The 23,181-nt window shown below is 34.5% G+C and overlaps 1 protein-coding gene across 2 annotated transcripts in view; it reads right to left on the bottom strand.

Annotated features, from left to right (window-relative positions):
* NOL4 (nucleolar protein 4) overlaps positions 1 to 23,181 on the bottom strand; it is a 287,019-nt gene that overhangs the window by 191,415 nt on the left and 72,423 nt on the right. For both annotated transcript variants that reach the window (XM_090285116.1, XM_090285117.1), the window contains exons 2-4: positions 21,218 to 21,367; positions 3,047 to 3,158; positions 1,936 to 2,048 (exon numbers count right to left, since the gene is read on the bottom strand). In XM_090285116.1, the coding sequence (XP_090141242.1) occupies positions 1,936 to 2,048; positions 3,047 to 3,158; positions 21,218 to 21,367 (375 nt within the window). The remainder of the gene's footprint in view (positions 1 to 1,935; positions 2,049 to 3,046; positions 3,159 to 21,217; positions 21,368 to 23,181) is intronic.

The raw sequence follows: 23,181 nt of genomic DNA, 5'->3' as shown, positions 1-23,181 counted from the left end.
GAATTATAATCTTGAGGTGAGGGTCCTGCAACACCCAGTTCAGTAAGCCTCACAGGTGCTGCTAATGCTGATTATTCAGCCAGTGCTATTCAAGAAAACACCCTGCAATGATGGAATGGCTCTATAGCATTCCCTATTAAGTGACTACCAGTCATATTTGGCTATTGAGCACTTGAAATGTGCAGATTTGACAATTCCTCATTATTGGGTCTTGGAAGTACATATATCCAATAATTCACTAAACGTTCTTATATATAAATTATTTCATATATCACATATTTCCTTTGTTGTCTGTCTCTCCCACAAGAATATAAGCCTAATAAAGTAAAAAATGTTGTCAATTTATTTACTATTTATCTTCATTATCTATAGGAGTGACTTGCCTTACTTAATCACATTTCTACCTTTAAAGAATTACAATTTCTAAAATTTTATAAATAATATAGTATATCTGAATACTTATTAAGGCAGTGTATAACCAATTTGGTATTTTCAAAATTTAAGGATAAGAGTTATTTTCTTAATTCAGTTATAAATTTAAAAGAATCTATTTCCTTTGTGTGAAATACTCATAATTTTTTAGGAGCCAGAAGGACTCAGCATATGTGAGCTTTATTGTTGGCACAAAGTTGATCTTCTTAGTTTTTGGCCTAGAAATAAACATCAACATCTAAATGAGCTTCCTACAAATAATTTGACAGCTCTCATTAGTTTATGAGATTTAAAATTTTTTCAATTATGTAATGAATCATAGAAATAATTTTTTCCATTTTCAGGGATGGGTTGACATTAATTTTTGTTAATTGTTGCTCGTGTTCTTAATGCATCAATTTTATTACTATTTATTTAATCATTTATATGTAGCCATCTGGTAATATGGAGTCTGACACTGTTATTGCACTAATACAGATCTTCTTATAGAATGTACCCTTAAAGTCTTCTGAGATAAAACAATTTTAAAAATATAGTTTAGAAATTAAACCTGCTCAAATAAAGAAAACATAAAAACCTAAAATTCAATTTGAATGTTATAAACTTAGTTCAGCAATTTTAAAAATTAATAATACTTCACCAAATAATGTCATGTTTGAAGAATAAATATTTAATCATATTTCCTATTCTAGAGAAATTTCAAGGAGGAAAGAAATGTGTTATCTTTAGAAAATATTCCTAATATAGATAATCTGAATGTTTATCAATTAGTGGCTGCTAATTAGTTAATAAGGACTTACTGAGCTCGTATTTTTTTTCTTCGGAAAATACACACAGAGCATATGTACAACTTGGTCCCTTCCTTTGAGATATCTCAGCTAAACTGGGGAGTTAATTAGTATTCTAAAGAGTATTCAACAAACGTGCATTTTGTGTCTAATACTTGTCAACAAGCATATTGCAAGATTATTACTATACAATAATGTGAAACATCAAAACACTTCTAATCACCACAAATTATTTCTAGAAAATGCAGAGAAGCAGATAAACAAATACATAGAATGCTCAGGTGAAATATAACTTTAAGATATATGCAAGATTTGGATGGTTGAGAAATGATTGTACTGGAAATATTTATTAAATTGACATTTCTGATTTCCAGGCAGAATAGCCTTAGTACCAAAGGCTTAGATACTTTACTTGGATACTCACTCATTTGGGATATTTTCCCCTGAAATTTCTATCACTTTACTAGGGCTATCTCGACAAAAGTCAATTAAGGAAAATGAAAGCTCTTGGGAATGAACAAATTTTCACAGTATACCAAGGTAGATGTGTTAAGACAGGGAATCTTCATGGTCTCCATCTGTGCAATCCTGGTGACATACCTTTTATTAAAAAATAAACTACCATCTTCAAAATTCTATCATGCTTAAAACAACTGTCATGGTTATCAAACGTCATTCTGACCTATGGTAACAAACATGGATGTTTCCATTTTACCTCATCTTGCTGTGAGTTCAGCAGCTGCAGTTTCATATGCTTCATATAGGCCATGGTAATTGGCATGTTGTAGTCAATCATGCTGGTCACCAAAGTGGGAGGTTTCCCATTATCTGTAATACAACATTTTTAATCAGTAATGAAAGGTGTACCGTGTTTAACCCGTACATTCAGAATGATTCAATTTGTTCAAAATGAAATAAGACTCTAGATACCAAGTGTTTAGGAGATCGCAAGCATTAGAGATGAATTGTAGAAAAAATAACTGGTAAGTTTCTACAAAGGTATATTGCAACAAGTTAGCACTAATGGATAAATTAGTCATTTCTAACTACAGGGGGTGCTTTGAGTGTAACAATAAGTGAAGGCAATATGGTAATTAAACACAATTATTAGTACTTTTGTACTTTTCTCTTTTGCTGCAAACTTAATTTAACAGGGTGAGGCAAAAGTAGGTTTACAGTTGTATGTGAAACACAAGACTTTATTCTGGTACTATTATTAATTATTGCATTATTTTCCATTCGAACAGCTGTAAACCTACTTTTACCCCACCCTCTATATGTACTCACTTTTTTTTTTGCCAGTCTACTTCCTCATTCTCCAACACGTGGGAATAGGCTAGCCTAAATGTATATTTGAGATTACTTTAATTTTTGAGAGAATTTCATAGATTAGGAAAATAATCTAGGTAATGTTTAATGAAAGCAAAAAAAACAGATTATAATTCGTATGTCAAATTTTTCAGTGAAGAAACTCCATACTATTCATCACTTTAGGAAATAAGGAATTGGCAGATTTAAAAGGACACCGATGGGACATCAATTTCCTTGGTGAGTATATCTAAAACACAATGAAACACACACAATAAATGAAAATTAAAATACTATTACAGAAAAACTCATCTTCCACAAACTGTCTTTATTCTGAAAACAGGCACTGAATTACTTTGTAAGTGAATATTCAAAATTCACTGCCTCCTACTTGAATAAACGAGATGATCTGACTTGTTGAACTGTTTCAGTCTACCATATTTTTATTAAAATGTGAGCTATAAATTGCCATTATGAATAAAATTACTCCACATCTCACTATTTGACACTGAGGCTACCTTTATGATCTGTTCCATCTGGGTTTAAATGCATTCTTTTCTGGCACTCTGAGCAGCTCATTAGAAACCGTGTCACCGCTTCTCTTGGTAGGAAGGCATAGCTCTCTGAAATCTGCAATGATTCACAAAATAGAAGTGTTATTATATAAGCTGACTGAGTGTGACTCAACAGAAATGATCACTGTATTTCCAAATAAGACACATTATTCCATAATGGCAGGAAGCACAATGAAAGCATGCACTGCGTACCATGCATCATTTCAAGAAATATCTATCCAACTGGATTCCATGTCTCTTAATAATAGTTAATAACATGATGTGGAGAAAAGAAATCAGCCACATCTGATTGGGTATCTGTTTATATTTCTCCATTTCTTTTAGTAAGAATAATCGCAATGTACAGATATTATTATGAATTTTCCTTATTAAAAATTACCAACATTGTTCTTTAAACTTACTGCTAGCATCATCAATATTTTGTCCAATTTTATAGAGATATTTTAAATTTTGTCCGAAGTAGAAACAATAAACTTTGGATTTTACATTAATGAGCATTTCTTCATTATTGCTTTTCAAAATATTTTAAGTGGAAATAAAAGATAATTCTAACCATATTCATGTATATTTTTACTGCAGTGAATCATCCCTTCCACAAAAAATGACACACCTGGAAATGCATTTTGGCCACCTATTCTGTCGCTTCACATCACATTTTTATAATTTATGTCTATAATAGTTCACATTGATTGTCAAAGACAGCTTTCCTCATGCCCTATCCAGAGCTTCTATTTCCAGAACTATGATCTAGAGTCAACTTACTTTCAAAAACCAAGCTATTTCATTAAAAACAAATAATTTCTCAAGTGAAATTGATAGATTGTTCGATGTCCCTAATAAAAGTTAACACTGACTCAGTCTTACTAAGAAGTCTGATTCAGGACACCGGTTTTCCACCATAGCACTAATACTAGCACATGAAATATGAGATAAGCAGGAGGAATAGATAAGTTGTAAATTAGACATAAATGCCACAGAGGATTTCTCAGATTCATATTTACTGTTGTGAACAATAATGCATTTTAAGTTTGTAGAAAGAAAAAAAATATGCACCTCATGTATAATAAAAGAAAAATCTATGCCAACTCCATTAATGGTGATGAGGTCTGCTTTTGCTTATGCATGCTGTAGAAGGAACACAGCATTGAGGAAACCCTACATATTAAGATCTAAAATTATAAAGAATATTTTCCTGAATTTAATATTAAAATCAATTTGTGTCACTTAGCCTATCCCATTGCCTCTCAGGAAAAGAAGCCGTAAGAACACCAAAGAGAAGAAACGAGTCTATAATTAAAATCTACCATCATGAGAAATGCTCACAATTAAAACACCGGGACACAGGACTTCAGCAGCAAAGCGAGGCATTTATTCGTGAGTCTGCAGAGTCGGGCACACAGCAAGCCAGGGCCTTGCCTGCTGAAGCAGCAAGAGCCAATTGGTTTTATCCCTAATGCAAAGTAGCCCCTCCCTATTTCTTCATTAATTAAATACTCCGTAGTTACAATCTAGCGCGGTTATCTAGGAGTAATAGGTAATAGGTGTGGGGTAATAGATAACAGGTGGGGGGGGGCTGGGAGGAATAGGTACTAGGTCTTTCTTTAGCTCCCTTTGTTTTACTGTTGACTGAAGAGGCCAACCCCCTGATTCACGATTCATTGACAGAACTGGTCTTAGCTGTTAATTATTCCCTAGAGGCTTGAGAGTCACCAGCTTCCTCATTCCTTACACCATCAGTGGTCCATATACAGGTAATTGAAGTTCAACTTTACTAGGATTTGAAGTATAAAACGCTGACTTTAATATAATTATTATTTGTAAATTAAGATGTCCAGCTTCTTACAAAATACTTCTTTGTACTATACAAGGAAATGAGGGAGAAAAATAAGCAGAAAAATTTGAAAGTATTTTATTAAACTATTTTATATTAGCTATTAAATAAGAAAAAAAGTACAAAAAGTACACACACCTAAATGTTCATTTACTCTCTTTTACGCTCTTTCTCTACACACACATGCACACACACATGAATTTGATTCCTATTCATCTCTTTTGCGGAGGGAACGAACAACTTTGCCATATTTATTTATCTGATTAGAGATAATTTCTTTCTGACTCTCTGGAAGTCTATTTTACAATAATACATAAGTAAATAATAATTTATGATGCATGCCCAGTCATTATATTTTATTTTTCAACTCACATGGAATAATATAGTCCATTGGAATTAATGGGGCTGAGCATTAAATTCATTAGAAAATAGGATTTGAGAAGAATGTTACATTGATTTTTGTACAGGATTTCTATTAAGTCTCTTCTCTTCTTACATTAAAAAAAAAAAAAATCTTCCATTGAAAGAAACAGGCAAGTTGTGGGGTTGAAGAGATGCTCCATTGGTTTCCGTGGTCTGGTGCACACTTCACAATCCATCCTTTCTCCAATGCTAATAAAGCACATGTGTAGGAACCCCTTCCAGACAAATTTATCATTGACCCGACTCTACTGTATTACTTGTCCTAGCTCTACTTAGCTCCAAATCAATCTCTCTTGGAACCATTATTAATCACATTACATTTCCTTTATAGCTTTACTCTGAGAAACAAGTACCTGTTATAGTCAAATGTGTTTGTGTTCATGTGTACCGGTGTGTAAGAAATATTATAATATAAGGTCCCATTTGTATCTTAAAAAATATTTTGATCAAGTATTTTGTCACATTATTCTCTGTGGTGGTATTCTGGCATAGAGTTTGGCATGCTACTCTTTGTTATAATAAGCATATGTGGATAAGGCTCTTACGTGGGTGTCGTTTCCTTGCAGAGGCTTCTCATTGTCCTCATTTTTTCTTCCCCACCACATGCTCACGGGGACCCACAGACTACCAAGTCTTCTTAGTTACAGGGAGGAGAGACCCTACAAACAGACTCATACTAATTTATGAAACAATATTTCTTCTGCCATGGAGGTGAAGAGAGAAAATCATTCCTTTTTTCTTATCTGCAGTCTTTCTTCCCCGATCTCTTTGAAATGAAAAGTCCTAAGTAACCTTCATTGCTGGGCTGTTAGAACATTTTTTAAAATGAAAAATGTCCTTACAGATTCTTAAATTATGCTCCTTAGAATAATTACATTTCAGAAGTAAAGCCATGTGATGAAATCCTGTCTTTTGATCCTGTCAGTATCCTTTGGTAACCCCATTCAGAGATAACAGTGAAAGCTTACATGTTAAGTCTCTTTTGAACTTGGAGCCTGGGCTAAATGCCCTTATGGCCTTTGCTCTAAAGAAAGGCCCTGTTTCCATGAATGTTTGAAATGCTAAATTGGCTTTAAATAGATGTTCATAAATGGTGATAAAACTCAGGGATGTGTTCTTCTAGGTTGTCCATTCATCAAAGTTCTAACATCCCTCATGCAATATGTAAAAGCAGTTACAAATAAAACCTAGCAGTAAGGGACAGAAATGGAAAAATATTTTGATACAGATACTTGAGATGCCAATCTACTAATGCCATAATTAATTATATAAAATGCTATAACCACTTATAAATGGCTATTTCCTTGACCCACTTTTCAAATCTAATCACTTCTCTGTTTCTAGTGTAGGAATTGGGCTTTGTATATACAGTACAGACATTTTTCTAGAACACTGGAAAGAAGAGTACTTCACTTGAAAATGTATTCTTAGAAATATCTTTGTATTTGGGAAAGATAGAGAATACTTTCCTAGAACTTGTTTATGAACACAGAAACAATCATCTTAATAACAGGAAGCAAAAGATAACATGAATTCATATTAGTCTTGCTCCCTCTGAAATAAACACTAAAAAGACAATGGTCACGTGACAGGCCACACATTGCTCACAACAACATTGAACACACAAAGGAAGGACTAGAATATAGCCATAATGAATCATATAAACTAATGACCTTAACATTATTTATCAGGTAAATAATTTGAGGTATCTCTTTATTAAAAATGTTATTTTCTAAAGTCTAGATTTGTTTTATTACATGTATATTTCATTTTATACTTTTCATTGGGTATTTGTATCCATTGATTTAAACAGTACCTAAAACTGGATTTATGGTAACGTTTGATAAATAGATTGACTAATAAAATGAGATGAAATGAATTGCCATTGTTAGACAGTAGAGGGCAAAGCAAAGGCTGAAACTCAAACCTGGATCTCCCAAATCTGGTTTATTTCTATAAATCGAATGGACCATAGTGAGCTTCTCTAACAGGCTGGTTAGACAAATGCTTAGGGTCCACAGAAAGCAGGAATGTCAAATTTGATATTTTAAAACTTTGTATTTCAAAAAATCCCAGAGTATCAAAGTATTCTCATAGGACAAAGTCAGCACTTGTAAAACTTCCTTAAACTTGAGTTACAGCTGAAGTTCCATTGCTGTTTTTTACCTTTGAATTAGCTATGGTTGAGGGGTTGGGATCCCGTGGCACAACATAACCTGTTCATTACCTACAACTCCTAAGGATCTTAATTGCGTTTTCAACCAAAATACTAAATTCTAAGTCCATTAAGACTGGGATTCATCAGTAAGGCAGAAAATAATAAATCATATGACATAAATCATGAGTAGAAATGAATTCTCCTACCAAAAAACTATGGTAATACTTCTTCATAAAAACATTGCACTATAGCATCTGTTGATGGACTAAACAAGTAAATTAGCCTCTGGAGTAAATATAGTGTAGCATTAGTAATCTAAAGATAAACTGACCCACCTGAAGAAGGCCTATGGGTCAAGTCTCATAAAGGGCACCGCTACTGACCTTCCACTTATGGGTTAAAATTTAAATATATATATATATATATTTAAATTTTATGTTATATGTGGAACACATTTTATATATATCATTCTATGATTTAAAATATATAATATAATATATATGGAACACATTTCTGAAAAGTTTACTGACAAATATTATAGAAAGGATGATGGGCATTTTACCTTGCCAACATCCTGGCTTTCTGAAGAAAAAGCCAACAATACTTTTTAAAAGCCTTGCAATTATAAAGTCAAATTCTGGCAGTTCTCAAGTGCCACTCACCTTCCCCTCAACACAGCTAAGGCAAAAATGGCAGTTATCCAAAAAAATTGAAATAAATGTATAAATGAATAGCAGACTTCCCTCTAGAAATAAATTCCCTTCCTACTTGGATCTGAACACATGAAATAAATACAGTGGTGGGCAAAAAAGTCGTCGTCGTCGGCAGCCGTCCGTCTCGAGAGACGATGGTGTAGCTTCTTAAGTGTCTATCTGCACCGCCGAGAATGGCTGAAGCTACAGAGCCTGGGCAGGGTGATACGGAGGGTCTGCTGTTGCCCATGCAGCAGACCCCCCCTCTCTTCGCAGCTGGAGGATCCAAGGGAAAGACAAAGTCAATACAGCTTGGCTTCAGGTGCGCCGCAGGAGTTGCCGGTGTTGACTACAACGTCAAACCGCCTTAGGGACTCCGGCTCCGGATTTTCTGTCGGGGTTTTACTCCCTTAGCCTTTCCCCTGAAGAGGTATGCCGCAAGGCAGCGGAGGTTTTTGGAATCAGAGTTTTCCTTCTCTGGGGCAAAAAAGTAAGTTTACAGTTATAATACAAATAAGTAATCCAATAATTAATAATATAAAAATAAATTCTGTGTTTCATGTACTCACAACTGTAAACCTACTTCTACACACTCCTGTATAAAGTTATAAAAATTAAAGAAATTAATCAAAATAACATAATAAATTATTGCTTTGCTGTACTTTTTCAGACTCACAATTAAATGATGAAAGTTTATTCACTAACTCAAGTCATAAAGTTTTGTAAATTGATAAAGAAAAATTAAAAAGAGTATTATTTGTACTATGTCTCTCTTCCTCAGTCCCCAAAATCCCTCCTCTCTAATTTTAACTATGTTTAATTTCTGAACACTTTTCATTGAAAAGCCATCTACATTTACTCAGCTTGTACATAAACCTGCAATCCCCAGGTTCCTGAAATGGTAGAGAATTGGCAATTTTCAAAATTAAGATTCTCACTCATTATATGATAACTATTACTAGCTTTGGTCCTTTTATACAAAAGGAAATGTTTCCCAAATATCATACACATGTTTAAAGTTTTCCATTAATTGCGTGACTAATAAGTGGATTGTGCTAAATAAGAATTTTACATGGATTTTATCATTTAACCCTTAAAACAGTCCCAGGGATAGATTATTATCATCACTATTTTCATCTCTGTTTAACAAATCAGGAAACTAAGCTTGAAAGAATTTATGTAATTCGTCAAACATAATCTGATGTCAAAGCCTTTCCCTTTAATCACTATATTTTACAGCCTTTCCTGGTCATCAGTACTAGAAAGGGAGAGACCGGCTCATCCATAAAGTGTTGCAATATTAACCTCACAGCATAGGTTAATTACACTAAAATTTTTTAATGTTTCCTGGTGTGAGGTTCTTTATAAAATCCTCTAACCAGTTTGAGGTGACCCTCTCTGAATGGAAGGGGCAGCCAAGCGTTCTGTACCTTGTCTCAGGTTGCAAAGTTCCAAGAGAAACACATCAAATTACACAGTAACAATACCGAGTTCCACCTGGAGGAAATTAACAGGCCATCTGTTCTGTTTCAGGAACTTAAGAGCTCAAGTCAGTGATTTTCAACTGGTGTGCCCCAAGAACTGAGTTCTTTTCCCTAGATTGTCAAAAAAATGACAACATCCAACACAGCAATAGCGATCCAGTGTGAATGAATCAAAATTTTATCTATTTATTTTTGTCAGACCAGCAAAAAATATACTTTTGGTGTGCCACAGAATTTTAAAAACTAGTTTATGTATTCCATGAAATAAAAAAGTTGAAAATCTCTGAAGTAGCCTATTTCTAAAGGACTAGGACTTCTAATTGTTACAAGAAATTCACTGGTAAGAAGTCATTCTTGGTTTAAGATTCATACCTAATGCATGAGCTGAAAAGAGACATCACATGGTGCTCTAAGCAATCGCTTTTAAGAGCAAAGCAAAACAAAACAAAACAAAAAGCTAAATTCAAAAGATGTATCAATGTTACTAAACATCAGTGATATGAAGAAGTCATAGACAAGTGCTGTACTGTATTAGAAGTTCCATTACTCCAAAGAGTGATGCCCTGGCATGGTTTCTTCCATTTTGTTTTCGCTAAAAAATAAAACTGCCCCAATCATAATAATTTTAAAGATTACCTTCTCCACCTTTGCTTTATAAAATGAATTCAGATAATAGCAATGCTACCTTTATTTTACTGGAGGAATAACATTAAAACCCTGTTTTTTGCAAAATATTACGCAGTACCCTCATGGAAAAAATTTGTCCTTGGGGCCAAACATTTGACATTTTCTCTGATGAACACTCTCAGGATTATAAATAAAGAAGAAATTATAAATCACCTGCTAGTGAAATTTGTTTATCTTGCCATATATATTATGATTTTTAATATTTAATGTTGTGATATTCTATCACAACCTACAATGTATATAACTGGATAATGAAACTCTAGAAAACGTTTTAAAAACTAATAAAATTAAAATATTCTTCAACCGAGTCTTTAAAACCAACTACTATTAAAAATCTCAATGTCATCATTCATAAAGACACAGCACACCATAGTTCAGGGACACTTCTATTTGAGGAAGTAAAGTCTTGGTTCTGGGCAACATCTCTGATTCAACAAGGACCCACTCTGGCTTTATCTGGTTTACACATTGTATATCTTTAAATACACTTGAAAGGAGGGCATTAGGATACAACACACACACACATACAGATACATACACACACCCTTCTCAAATGCTATTACATTTGGCCCAAGCATTTTTAGATGTGTTACAAAATTGAAATGCCCAGCCAATGGTTTGCTCTGTATTTCTATTTGTTCTCTTTTATCCATTTCATGCATGAGAAAAGATGAGTAAGAGAACATCTTATACAGAGAAAATTATTAATTTGTGGAGGTGCATATGAAACAGTCTTATAAATATGAAGATGTTTTTCAACCGAACATTTATTAATTCAACAAAAATCTATAAATACAAAGGCATTGTGATTGTCTCTGAATTCTCTAGATATGATTCTTTGTCACTAATGTGCCTGGATATATCAAATCATTAGAAGCACCAACTGGTAATCGTTTGGTTAATTTTGAAGTGATTCAGAAAAATAATTTTGTCTGGGCAACATGAATATAAATACTCTTTGGTAAAAAGTTCATTCATAGTTATAATAAATTAGACAAAAAGCCAAACTTTTGGCTTGTGTAATCAAATATGCATTCATATTACAGACAGATCTGTACCAGACCTTACCAGACTATGGGGTAGAGGAGGGGCTGAGTGAGGGTGGGGTCACAGGAAACACCAGAGGTAGCAAGGGTGAAGCCACACTGCTAGTGCAGCATGTGACAGATTCCTTTACCCCCAGTTTGAGACACGGCAAGAGGGGGCCCTGCATGAAGTCTGTGCAGGCTGACTAGGGTGATTGAGGGAATCTCCTTCCTGCTCCCTTCCAGAACATGGCAGCAGGAGTAGGCGCTGAGCTGCCAGTCTAGCCTGGGAAAGGGTGGGATTGGCTGGGGATCTGGACCCTTTCAGAGAGCACAGAATTTTGGACTGGGAGAGTAAAACAGAACGTCGGGAGAAACATGTGACCTCTTCCCCTCGCTCGCCCTGGGAGAGGGTGGGAGCTGGAGTGTTCATGGATCGGCAGGCACTGAAAGCCACATGGCCAGGCAGCAGGCCCAACCTCCCTGGTGCAGGAAACTGCAGCAGCAGCTGGTGGCATGGGCTGCATGCATGCAGACTCCAGACAGGAGCCTGAAGTCCAGCAATGATGGGGAGAAAGGCAGAGTAGCTTGGAGGATGACTCCGTGGCGGCAACCTGCAGTTTTGCAAAAGATGGTATTTGTAAATGAGAGAAGGGACTCCTGGAGCAGCTTTAGAATAGGCTCGGGGAGGGTGGCAGGGTTATAATCTCTGGGTGTTCTGGAGGGGAGAGGCTCTGAGGCAGAAGCCTGCCATTCTTCCAAAACTGTGTAGCTTTTGAATAAATGACCTCTCTGCTTTTTCACCAAACCTCTGCCTCCAGAGTTTGCCCATGGGCACGGGTAGTAGAGCCCGATTGTTGTTTGGTAACATTCTCTCTGGATCTCAACAATTTTTGCTTCAGAATCCTAACTACTATTCAGACAGACTTTGGGCTATTTTGTAACTAACTGCAGGACTTTCCAACATCTGCTAAATAGCCTAGTAATTTCCTGTTCCTTAATAATGTCTCTAATACCAAATCAGGATGCTGCTTGGTTTGTACTTTAACCCCAAACTCATCACTGCTCCTGCTAGTATGCTGATGCTGTTATCATTTACTCCAGGATGCTATTTTCAGTTCCCATCACTCTCCACTATTTCTTTACCCTCTTTCGTCTCTGATCATCTTCTACATTCAACTGTCACGACCACTCACCGCTCCCCTGCCCTCCTCAGGAATATCTTGGATTGATTTTTAAATAGGATTAATGTTGCTAGCTAAAATATAGCATGCACAATCATATTTGCATTCCAGTGAAGCATGCACTATTGAACTAACATATTAAAAATTATTGCTTATCTGAAATTGAAATATAACTGGGCATCTTGTATCTTGTTAAATTTGGCCATTTTGTAGTGTACATTTATCTAAGATGAATGAAATACAGATTAAAGGCTGAAGATAATTTTAAATTTGGAACAAATTGATATATTAGGAAAATCTGAGAATCTACCAGGAGCAGAAGTGAGAAGCAGGGTAACTGTAAGTGATTTCGGGGCAGTCTGCAGGCAATTTGAAATCACACTGCCCATTTAAGAAATGTTTTCCAACTTCTTAGACCAGCAACACAGATACAAATATATTTTACATCATAAGCTAGAATATTTATATAATATTCATTTTTATTCTCTTTTATTTCACTTTTTAAAAATGACCACACCCCACTAAATTGACAACTCACGAATGGGTGGTGATACACAATTAAAAATCACTGGTCAAAAGCAGAGGAATGCACTCTGTCAATCCACATATATTTGTTGTGGTGCTGAGAGAAGATGGTGGTTCTGTGGTCAAGTTTAAAACGAAGACTGGACAATCCAAAGGAGGTCTCAAGCAAAAAGGACTATTTTTATACGTTCAGGTCATATTTTAGACAGCAACTTAGAAACTTGAGGAAAATGCATCAAATGCTAGGTGAGAGGAATAAAAAGTAGAGATGGTGCAGTGACGGAGTCAGTATCCTGCAGGGATAGAGAAATGGGACAAGTGTGAAGCAAAAGGCAAAGACACTCAGTTTGAGTGAAGTCACAGAAATCTACTACATGACAAAAAGAAACCAGGAGAGGAAAACAGAGAGGTAACAGCATTCCAGGGCAACATCAGATGAATTTGGCATGACATCACTGTACATTAATAGATCAAGATATAGGCCAACAGGAAGTAGAATGTGATTTAAGTTCATTATAATTAATTTTTATTGGAAACCACTTTTTGCTTCATTGATTCCACTTCAAAGTTAGCTATATTGCTTTGCAAAAAAAAAAGAACTTATTTTCTTTTGTTTTATATAATAAAGTAATAGTGAACATCTTTCATTTGGAATTGCATTTTGCAGTAATTAAAATAGTCATCAATTGAGAAAATGAGGCAGTATCTAAAAGAGATAAACTTGAGTTACAGCTCTAAAGTTGTGGGTGCTATTTTTGTGTCACTTCTTACGTTATTTTGCTATTAAGGAACAGACTGTCATAACAAAGAATTCTTATTTTAGATTAAGAAAAATGAGCAGATGGGCACTGAAAAAAGTTTTTCTTCATACATGTTTCCTAATAGTAAAATAAAGACTATCCATAAACATTGCATATAAATAAAATGACTAAGCAAATCAAATGTCTATGCAATTACTTGCAGCACAAAGAGCTACATTAGAATAGGCAGTCACTCGTGGGAAGTATGGGCCATTGGCTTCTCTTGATTTTTCCTGAAGAGTGTGTGTGATATGATAAATTAGTATTTTTACTGGGGTTTAGTGGAGAACAGAGAGAATCCAGCCTTCCTGGTCTCAAGTTCATTGGCTCTCTCAAGCTCTCCCTGGTTCTTGTAGCAACTCCGTCTGCTGAGGTTTCCTTTAGTACACCCTGCTAGCCAGTGGGGAAGCTGCACATCTTTGGGAAGAGGTAGCTAAGAATACTCATGCTGTTGCTGCAGTCATTCAAAGCAGGCAAGAATGAGCCATCTTGGGGGGATTGCCGAAGAGGTATAGGACATCAAGATAAAAATTTCTGGGTCCAAATCCCACACTGTCAGAAGCAGCAGCTAAGTCACCCCCTTTCCAATTACTATGGTCAAGGAGAAGAGCCATGCTCAACTATGGCTGGCTATAAGTTGATTGGAGAGGACATCCCCCCCCCCCAAAAAAAGAAATTGGAAGGCAAGATAAGAAGTAAAGCAGATAAATAGACTTAAAAAATAGGTAAAGGCTGGTTTCTTTTTATATATCATAAAATGACTAAGACTGTTACCAATAAAGCTAGGAAATAATCTCAGTTCTGGGAAAGTCATGAATAAGGACATGGGTGGGTGGTATCCATAGGTCATAGAGTGGACAGATGACACAAGAAGGAAACAGACCTTTCAATGTCTAATTAATAGGAAGAAAGCTATTTACAGCATCTGTCACCTCACAAACAACTTTATACATATCTTTTAAAACGTTTCTATTCATCTCATTATAATAGCATGTTTGAAGTTATTATTATGTTAAAAAAACTTTACATATGTTATGTCTGAGGTTCAAAACAAACCTACTGGTAATCCATGCCAGAGTCATACATATATAATTTTTTTATCAGGGTTTCAACCCAGATGTAGCTGACATCAGCGTGGGCACCATTTTCTACTATTTCACACCACTTCTTTCTATTACATTTTACCCACATTAAATAAACACATAGGTATTTATGCTGGTGTATGGGCATGTACTTTAGGACATTCAAAATATTTTATTTATTACGTACACCATCACAGTACCCAGGCATACCTAAATCTCTGGATCAGAGTGGTACAGGTATTAAGCATCCTGAGCAGTTTTAGAAGCTGCATTGGCTCACTTTCACCACAAGGGTGCACTAAAGTAGCAATTTACTTAGGCTGGACAGAAAGAGTTAATAAGGTTTCTCCAAGGTTAATTCCCTTTCAAGGAATATATCTATTTACTGGGACATTATTGTTTAACATGAAAATTACTGACGATAAGGTCTGTGACATTAGTTGATGATCAAATGGTTTGGGTGAGTTCATACCTTTTGATGGTCTTTCCTGCTATCTTCTGAGTATTAAAGCATTTTGTACTATTACTCTCACCCGCCTGTGATAATTCTAACTACAACTATTTGAGAAAAACATCAATTTTTATGAATGGCAGTACACTATTCTGTTTTAGGATTGCTATTTAATACGCTGATTGTCATGCCACTGATTTTTTTTTTTTCTGAGATGTTTTTTACACATCTGACTGAATAGTCTGAAATATTATTTTTAGTTATCAGAAAGAGTGGGACTGCTCTAACATAAAAGTACATTTAATATTAAGTGCACCATGTTTAAATGTAATGACTTTCTTCACTATTTAAAAATCACCTGTGTGAAACCTATATACGCATGTGGCATACAGGGTGTGGCTGTGTATCTGATAAAAATAAACTAATGTATGAAAAAATAATGCCTCAAAGATGATAGCATTATTTAATGGATCATCCGAGTTTTCCCTGAAAAGCAAACAGGAAGCGTTTGTGTTAAATAATTTTTTACCTTATTCAGAGGCTCCAAAATTGCATGAATCCGTTTTTCATCGTGAACATGAGTTGTGCAGTGTAGTCTTTCCAGCTATGGGCTACAGCTTTAATTTGATTTCATTGTTTTTATTTATAGTAACTTCTTTATACCATTTAGTTGGTATCAAAAAGGCAAGGATTTCACAGAGACAAGAAAAATTTATTTGTTCAGCAGGTACTCACTGGGTACCTATTATGAGACAGGTCTTTTGCTAAACTGTGCTGAGACACAGGCTTGGTCTCCCACCACCAGGGATTATATGGTATTTTCAACATCAACTCTAGCTATCAAAAAAAAGGAAAAACAACCAAACAAAAGGAACCTCATCAAAGTACCATAAAATACTTATAATTGATTAATATTTTATACTCATAAACTCTCTAAGGTGAACTAGTTATAAAATATACTTCTAAATCACTGACTTGTTATATAATAATATCATGGAGCTCAAAATTAAAGAACATCTATAAAAAAACACTTAAATCTAGAATAATGTTAAGTTTTTATCTCTATATGCTATCCAGAACAGTTATTGATTTAAGCCACTCTAATTTATTATAATAAAGTGAAGTAAACAATGTCATGTGCATTAAAAAGGCAGTGTTCTGGCTCTGACTGGTGTGGCTCAGTTGGTTGGGCCTCATCCTGCAAGTGAAAGGTTGCTGGTACAATTCCCAGTGAGGACACATGCCAGCATGTCAAGAAAACTGAAATATAACCTCCTCATTTTATATGTGAATTAACTGGTCTAAGCCAAAAAGAGATTAAGTTAATGGTTTGGAACTCCTGGATTATAGTTCAGTGCTGTTTTTTCACACCAAAATGGCTACAAATTTTGCTCATTAGTCTCACTATATATTGATAAGAATCCTGGAAATTTTTATATGATAAGGTAGCAGAAACTAATACAACTTAAAACATCCTATTGAGCAGTAGAGATGCTGAACCAATAGGTATTTATTTTTTAAAAAGGACAAAAAAAATGTTAACTACAATTTCAAGATTAATTTTCCTAGATATGATAGAATCAATATTTTCCTTTTTAATTTTCAGGGTAAAAAAGTAGAAATTCTGAAGATATATTATTTTTCTATAGTATGTCCCTGGAAATAAATAGTCAATAAATATTAAAAACAAGTTCTTGAAATAAAACTGGTTTTTAAGTATTTCTGAAATTAATTTAACAAAATCAATCTCTGTGAAAAGCAAATGAAATAACTAAAATTCCCATAAACATAATCTAGCAAGAGCACTCCTAAATACAGGAAGTCTGGCCTTCTTTCGTGTTTTCTGTCAGCCTAGTCAAACCTTGGATGAAAGTGACACTGTGGACTTCCAGGGACAGTGACATCTACAGGATGCACACCAAAAAATGCATAGGTTATTGCCATTCCAATCTCCCAACACAGAGGCCTGGGGCAGGCAGAGGAAATTATATCCATAACATCATTAGGGCAGTGATAGACCTGTGTTCATTGTCTTGTTTGTCCTTCTATCTGGAACATACGTACTGATCAGATAAAGAAGGAGAAATAACAATATTCAAAAGTTTATCATATTCCAAGCACTTCACACATTTTAACTCATTTATTTTATTACATCATGCATACCATTATCTCCCTCTAGACACAAAAAGAAAAAAACGTAAATAATTGCCTAAAGTTGACACAGATAGGAAGTGCTAGATTTGAAGTCTGACACTGAGTGGGTCTGGCTCCTAGCCTATTCCTTTTAGCTACAGCATATACTCTCCACTCAGAATTAAACTAATGTAATTATTTGCAGCTATAAATGTGAGCAATACATATAAGTTTACTATATCTTACTACAATTCATGTGCATACATATACAAATACACACACACACACACATATACATATATACATACAGACTGTTCTATTGAAAACACTGACTTTCCTGCTTAGTTCCTAGATTTCTACCAGTTACTCTAATTTTCCATGGTTTTTTAAGAAAGAGCCTTAAAATGTAATCCTTTAATGGTACCCTGACTTAAGAAAATTCCAAAGAGGCAGCTATGTTTAGCCTGTGATAGAATACAAGTGATAAAAGACAGCCAGAGAAGAGTGATACATGCCCTGGAGGTGGAGCTCAGGCAGACCACGAGAAGAGTTAAAGACTGGAAGACAAGACAACATCCCACATTGGTGTTTCACAATGTTGCATCACTTTTTCAGTGACTCTCCCAATTCTAAGTACCTGCATTCAGTTTTCAGTACAAAGATATATTTTAAATTCAAATATATAAGATAATTCAATGATCCATTCTGTTAATGTAGATAATCAAGAGTTTACTATAGACAAGTATATTGAAGAAAACACATTCAGTGCACCATTACAGTTAATATGGAGACAGTGACAAATACAGAGAAAAGACCTAAGACACTAGGATTCAACAATGACTGAAAATAATAATTATGATAGCCTTCACATATTCCTAAAATGTGTCATTTTGTGTGGATTGTCTTTTCAAAGAACTCATGAGGAATAGAACATATACCCTCTGATTTTATCTATAGCTATATAAGTTTACAATAAAATTTGTCATGTAATGCCTAGATATTTCAAGGAATGATATACTGCAGATAGGTAAAAACAAATAGCATTCAAAAGTTAATCCAATATTAAAGGACCACCATTTCCTGCAGAGTGAAAACATAGAAAGATTTGCAAAATAGGCAAAGTAAATAAAATGACCGCTAAATCTATTAATAATATTATTAAGACAATATGACACGCTTTAATGATTAGTTGTATAAGTATGGTTTCTTGGCCATGTAGGAAAAGGAAGAAAAAGGAGGTCAATAAACATAATCATGCATGCACTATGAGCTAATGTGTTAGAAGTAGGGAAAAAATCTTAAACTTAATAAAACCATTATAATTGCAATAGGTATCTAGCTAATTCTGCTAATGACTAGCTAATTCCAGTATTAGTATTGAGAACTAAACTCTGACCCAACAGTCTAGGGACCTAATAACACTAAATCATTCCATCTCAAAATGCACTTAATTTTATGCTCCATTAATTGAACATTTATATTAATTTTTAACATTGGACTTAAGTTCATTGTAGAGTCAAGTGAACAGTTTTGCTGGCATTTGCAGCTGTTTCTTTTCTATGATGAGTTATTACTCCAAAAAATGGAAATGTTTTCTAATTAGGATTCAATTTAGATATACCAGAAGGTAAAAGGTTAAACCAAAAAGAACCTTCATGATATTAGGAAAAGATGAAAACACTCTAGATGTGAAAATAAAGAATAAACTTGGGAAAGAGAAGGATCTTCAAATAGAATGTTCTCAAGAGGAAATGGATCATGTTTCAGATCTGCTTATGCTTTAAAAGTTGACATCCCTACCCCAAAATGCAGAAAATATCTTCATAATGTTAATGCAAAATAACATATGTTAAAAATATTGTTTACCAATTTACTGGAAGTGTTTGGCATGCAAAATGGGAATGGATCAGATCCTCTACATTTCATTTGAGGGGAAAAAAAAAGTGATATATTTGGGTCTATCTCATGGACTTATGTTTCCACTGTAGTTAAAGATCTCTAACTAGTGCATTGGAAAGATTAAATTATTTTAAACTGCTTTTGGCACCTAATCAGATTTGGCTGCCACACTACTACAGACAATGAAGCCACTCATTTCTTGTTTATTTTTCATTTACTACAATTAAATTTTGTATGTCTACCTTACAGAGTACTATCAAATTCAGGTAACTATTTCACAAAAATGAACTATCATAAGATTACACAGTTAGTGATATTAGTAGATCAATATACAATTATTTTCCTGTTACCATCCAGAAATAAAACCCTGGCTCAGGAGACAGGTGACATGAGTATGTTCAGTAATATTAGTCTACATAAAAATATCCTAAAGAAGATAGGTAATTGCCATTAGTCATGATAAGAATGTCTCCTGAGATACGTTAAGTCAAAAGAAAGTTTATGTGGCAGAATTATGTAAGGGAACTTACAATATTGCCTGCCCACAAACCATGCAATTTGGAAACAGCCAAGAAACAAAACCATAGAGAGGGAGAGAGAAATACAACATGTATTAGGGGTTATTATGCAACTACAAAGATTCAATATGACCCTAAAAATATAGCAAAAAATAGTTATGAAAAAGAAGCTATTTCTTATGCTCAGTAGCTAATTTTCAAACATATGTACCTGTATTTGAAACTTTGAGCATTTCACACATTTTTCTGTATCTGAAAAAAAAATGGAGCCAGACTGATATTGTGTATCAATATAGCTGAAAACAGTTAATATAAAGGCAGCCAAAAGCAAAATTCAATAAAAATTCTAAAAAAGGATATTATTCTGATTGTTGATAAAGTACTTATTATGCATATTTTGCTTATATTGAAAAAGAATAATTTACTGTTCAATTTTCCTAGAAAGGATGAAATATCTATATTAAGATGATTTCATAAACTGTTTAATTAAATAAAAAACTAGATTAAAGTGTCTAGATCAAACTGTAAGTATAATTAGACACTTTAGAAATAATATATAACTCTACTTTGACAATATATTTCAATATCTAACAGTTAATTAAATCTGCTTTTCATATAATTTATGATTAAACAGTATATATATCCACTTAAAATGTTCAAGGGCATTAATCTAAGAAAATACATATCTTTTAATAATCTATTCTGCAATATTAAGAAAATGTATACCTTTGGTATAAATGTATTTATATAAGGAGACATTTAAAAACTACATAATGTTTTCTTATTCATGTGATTATAAGTATTAAATAGGAAATACTTAAAAGTAATAAGATGATTTGAAGGGGAAGGAATGTCAAAACAGCAGTGGTAGTACCAAAATTCTTATATTCCAGTCCATAATTCATATAGCATGATGCAGTGAATAAATAACACAAATATACCTTCCCCTTTGTGGGCATTTGACTGGGACTACCACATACTATGTATAGTTAAAGAAAACAACATGAAAATCCTAGAGACAGGTTTGAATTATATACTTGGTGAATATACAACCAAACTAGAACCAGTAATAACTAAATCACAGTTTAAATGTTGGGTATGATTATAATATGATCTAATTTATGTTGAAGATAGAATATTTATAATTATTTAACCCATTTTTTATAATCATCTGTTATACCAAATTTCAAAATGCGTGCCTTTTTTTTGTCTTTCAACTTACTGCTTTGTAAGTTCTCTTTTGTCCGGCATGTTTCCGAATTTGTTCTCCATTTGGCCCTGTTTCCACGTGCATCGAATAGATAATGTCAAAGAAATCTTCAACCACAGCTACCCGCCGTAAGGACAGCTTCTCATCTACCCCTACTCCATCCTGGAAACAAAACAAAACAAAACAAAAAACCCACAAAATTAGTAAAAAATATTGTGCATTTAACACAGAGTTAATACATGAAGTTGCCCTGGCTGGTTTAGCTCAGTGGATTGAGCGTCGGCCTGCGAGCTAAGTGTCGCTGGTTCGATCTTCCAGTCAGGGTACATCAGAGAAGGAAAACTCTGACTCCAAAAAACCTCCGCTGCCTTGCGGCATACCTCTTCAGGGGAAAGGCTAAGGGAGTAAACCCCGACAGAAAATCCGGAGCCGGAGTCCCTAAGGCGGTTTGACGTTGTAGTCAACACCGGCAACTCCTGCGGCGCACCTGAACCCAAGCTGTATCGACTCCGTCTTTCCCTTGGACCCTTCAGCTGCGAAGAGAGGGGGGGTCTGCTGCATGGGCAACAGCAGACCCTCCATATTACCCTGCCCAGGCTCTGTAGCTTCAGCGTCATCGCAAGATGTCGATTCAACACGGGAGGAGACAGATACCATGTCACTCCCGAGTCGGACTGCACAGCCATTCTTGGCGGTGCAGATAGACTCTGAAGAAGCTACACCATCGTCTCTCGAGACGGACGGCTGCCGACGAATACATGAAGTTGATAAAACAAAAACATTTTCATAAACTGAACCAAATCATAAAGATAGGAAATTTTTAAAATCATGAATAAATATCTCATCACATTATATGTTATTTACATGTAGAACTTTAAGAAACATGAAAAACTTACTTCACATAGTTAACGATGCTTAGCCACAAATACCATCTTTTTAAGGTTCTATAATGACTTCTTTATAGCCATCAGTATAATTTAAATTGTTCTAATATATATTTAAGGCCCAGTAACATTTTATTACAATAATTTCATTCTAGATATTGACTCATTCATCCAATTAATATTTATTAAATTATTGGGTACAGAAAGTTATTAGAAAAATAAAAATATGAAATCTCTATCCTTAAATATGATATAATCTAGGAAAGAAAGTGCAATTATTATGCTATCAGTATTAGACTAAGGAACAACATGTGTTAAAGGTTAACAATGTGAACTCTAGATATTATCTACGTGTGAACATTAAATCCTGCAGTCAGAAGATGTGTATTTTACGCAAATCACTTAAACCTCTCTAAATTACAGTTTTCTGAACTGGAAAACAGAAATAATAGAGCCCACTTAACAGAACTGTAAGAATTAAATAATATATGTAAAGGATGTAACCCAGTATTTGGCATATATAATGAATACTCTTGTTATTTTGATGATCATGATAAAAAATATAAACAAAATAGGAGTTTGGAGAACAAAGATATCATCTCTTGTTGAAGTAGCATCTTTCTTAAATTAATTAATTTAACGAATTAATTTTTAGCCTTACCTGAGGACATTTTTTTCATTACGTTTTAGAAAAAGAGGGAGAGAAAAACTGATGTAAGAGATGAGCATCTATTGGTTGCCTCCAGTATGTGCCCTGCTCTAATTAGGGGAATCATAGACACCTGGGCCAGGGACCAAACTTGCAGCCCAGTTATGTGCCCTGACCAGAAATCGAACCAGCAACCTTTCAGTTATGGGATGAAGCTCCAACCAACTGAGCCACACCAGCTAGGGCCCAAAGTAGCTTCTTGAAAGAAATAGAATGTGACATGAGTGATAGTTCATTCAAGTAGAACAAGAGCCATGGCAGTGGAAAGTGTAGCAAAAATCCAAAAGTTTCCAAAGATGATAGAAAAGAATAAGAAATAAGTTTGGAATGAGATAAGAATGAAATTTAATCTCATACTACTGCAACATGAGTTTCCTACACAA

The sequence above is a fragment of the Furipterus horrens genome, unplaced genomic scaffold, assembly GCF_987537825.1.
Source record: "Furipterus horrens unplaced genomic scaffold, mFurHor1.1.pri manual_scaffold_8, whole genome shotgun sequence".
NCBI lineage: Eukaryota > Metazoa > Chordata > Mammalia > Chiroptera > Furipteridae > Furipterus > Furipterus horrens.
Note: the sequence above shows the minus strand (reverse complement) of the source record. Positions and strands in the feature narration are given on the sequence as shown.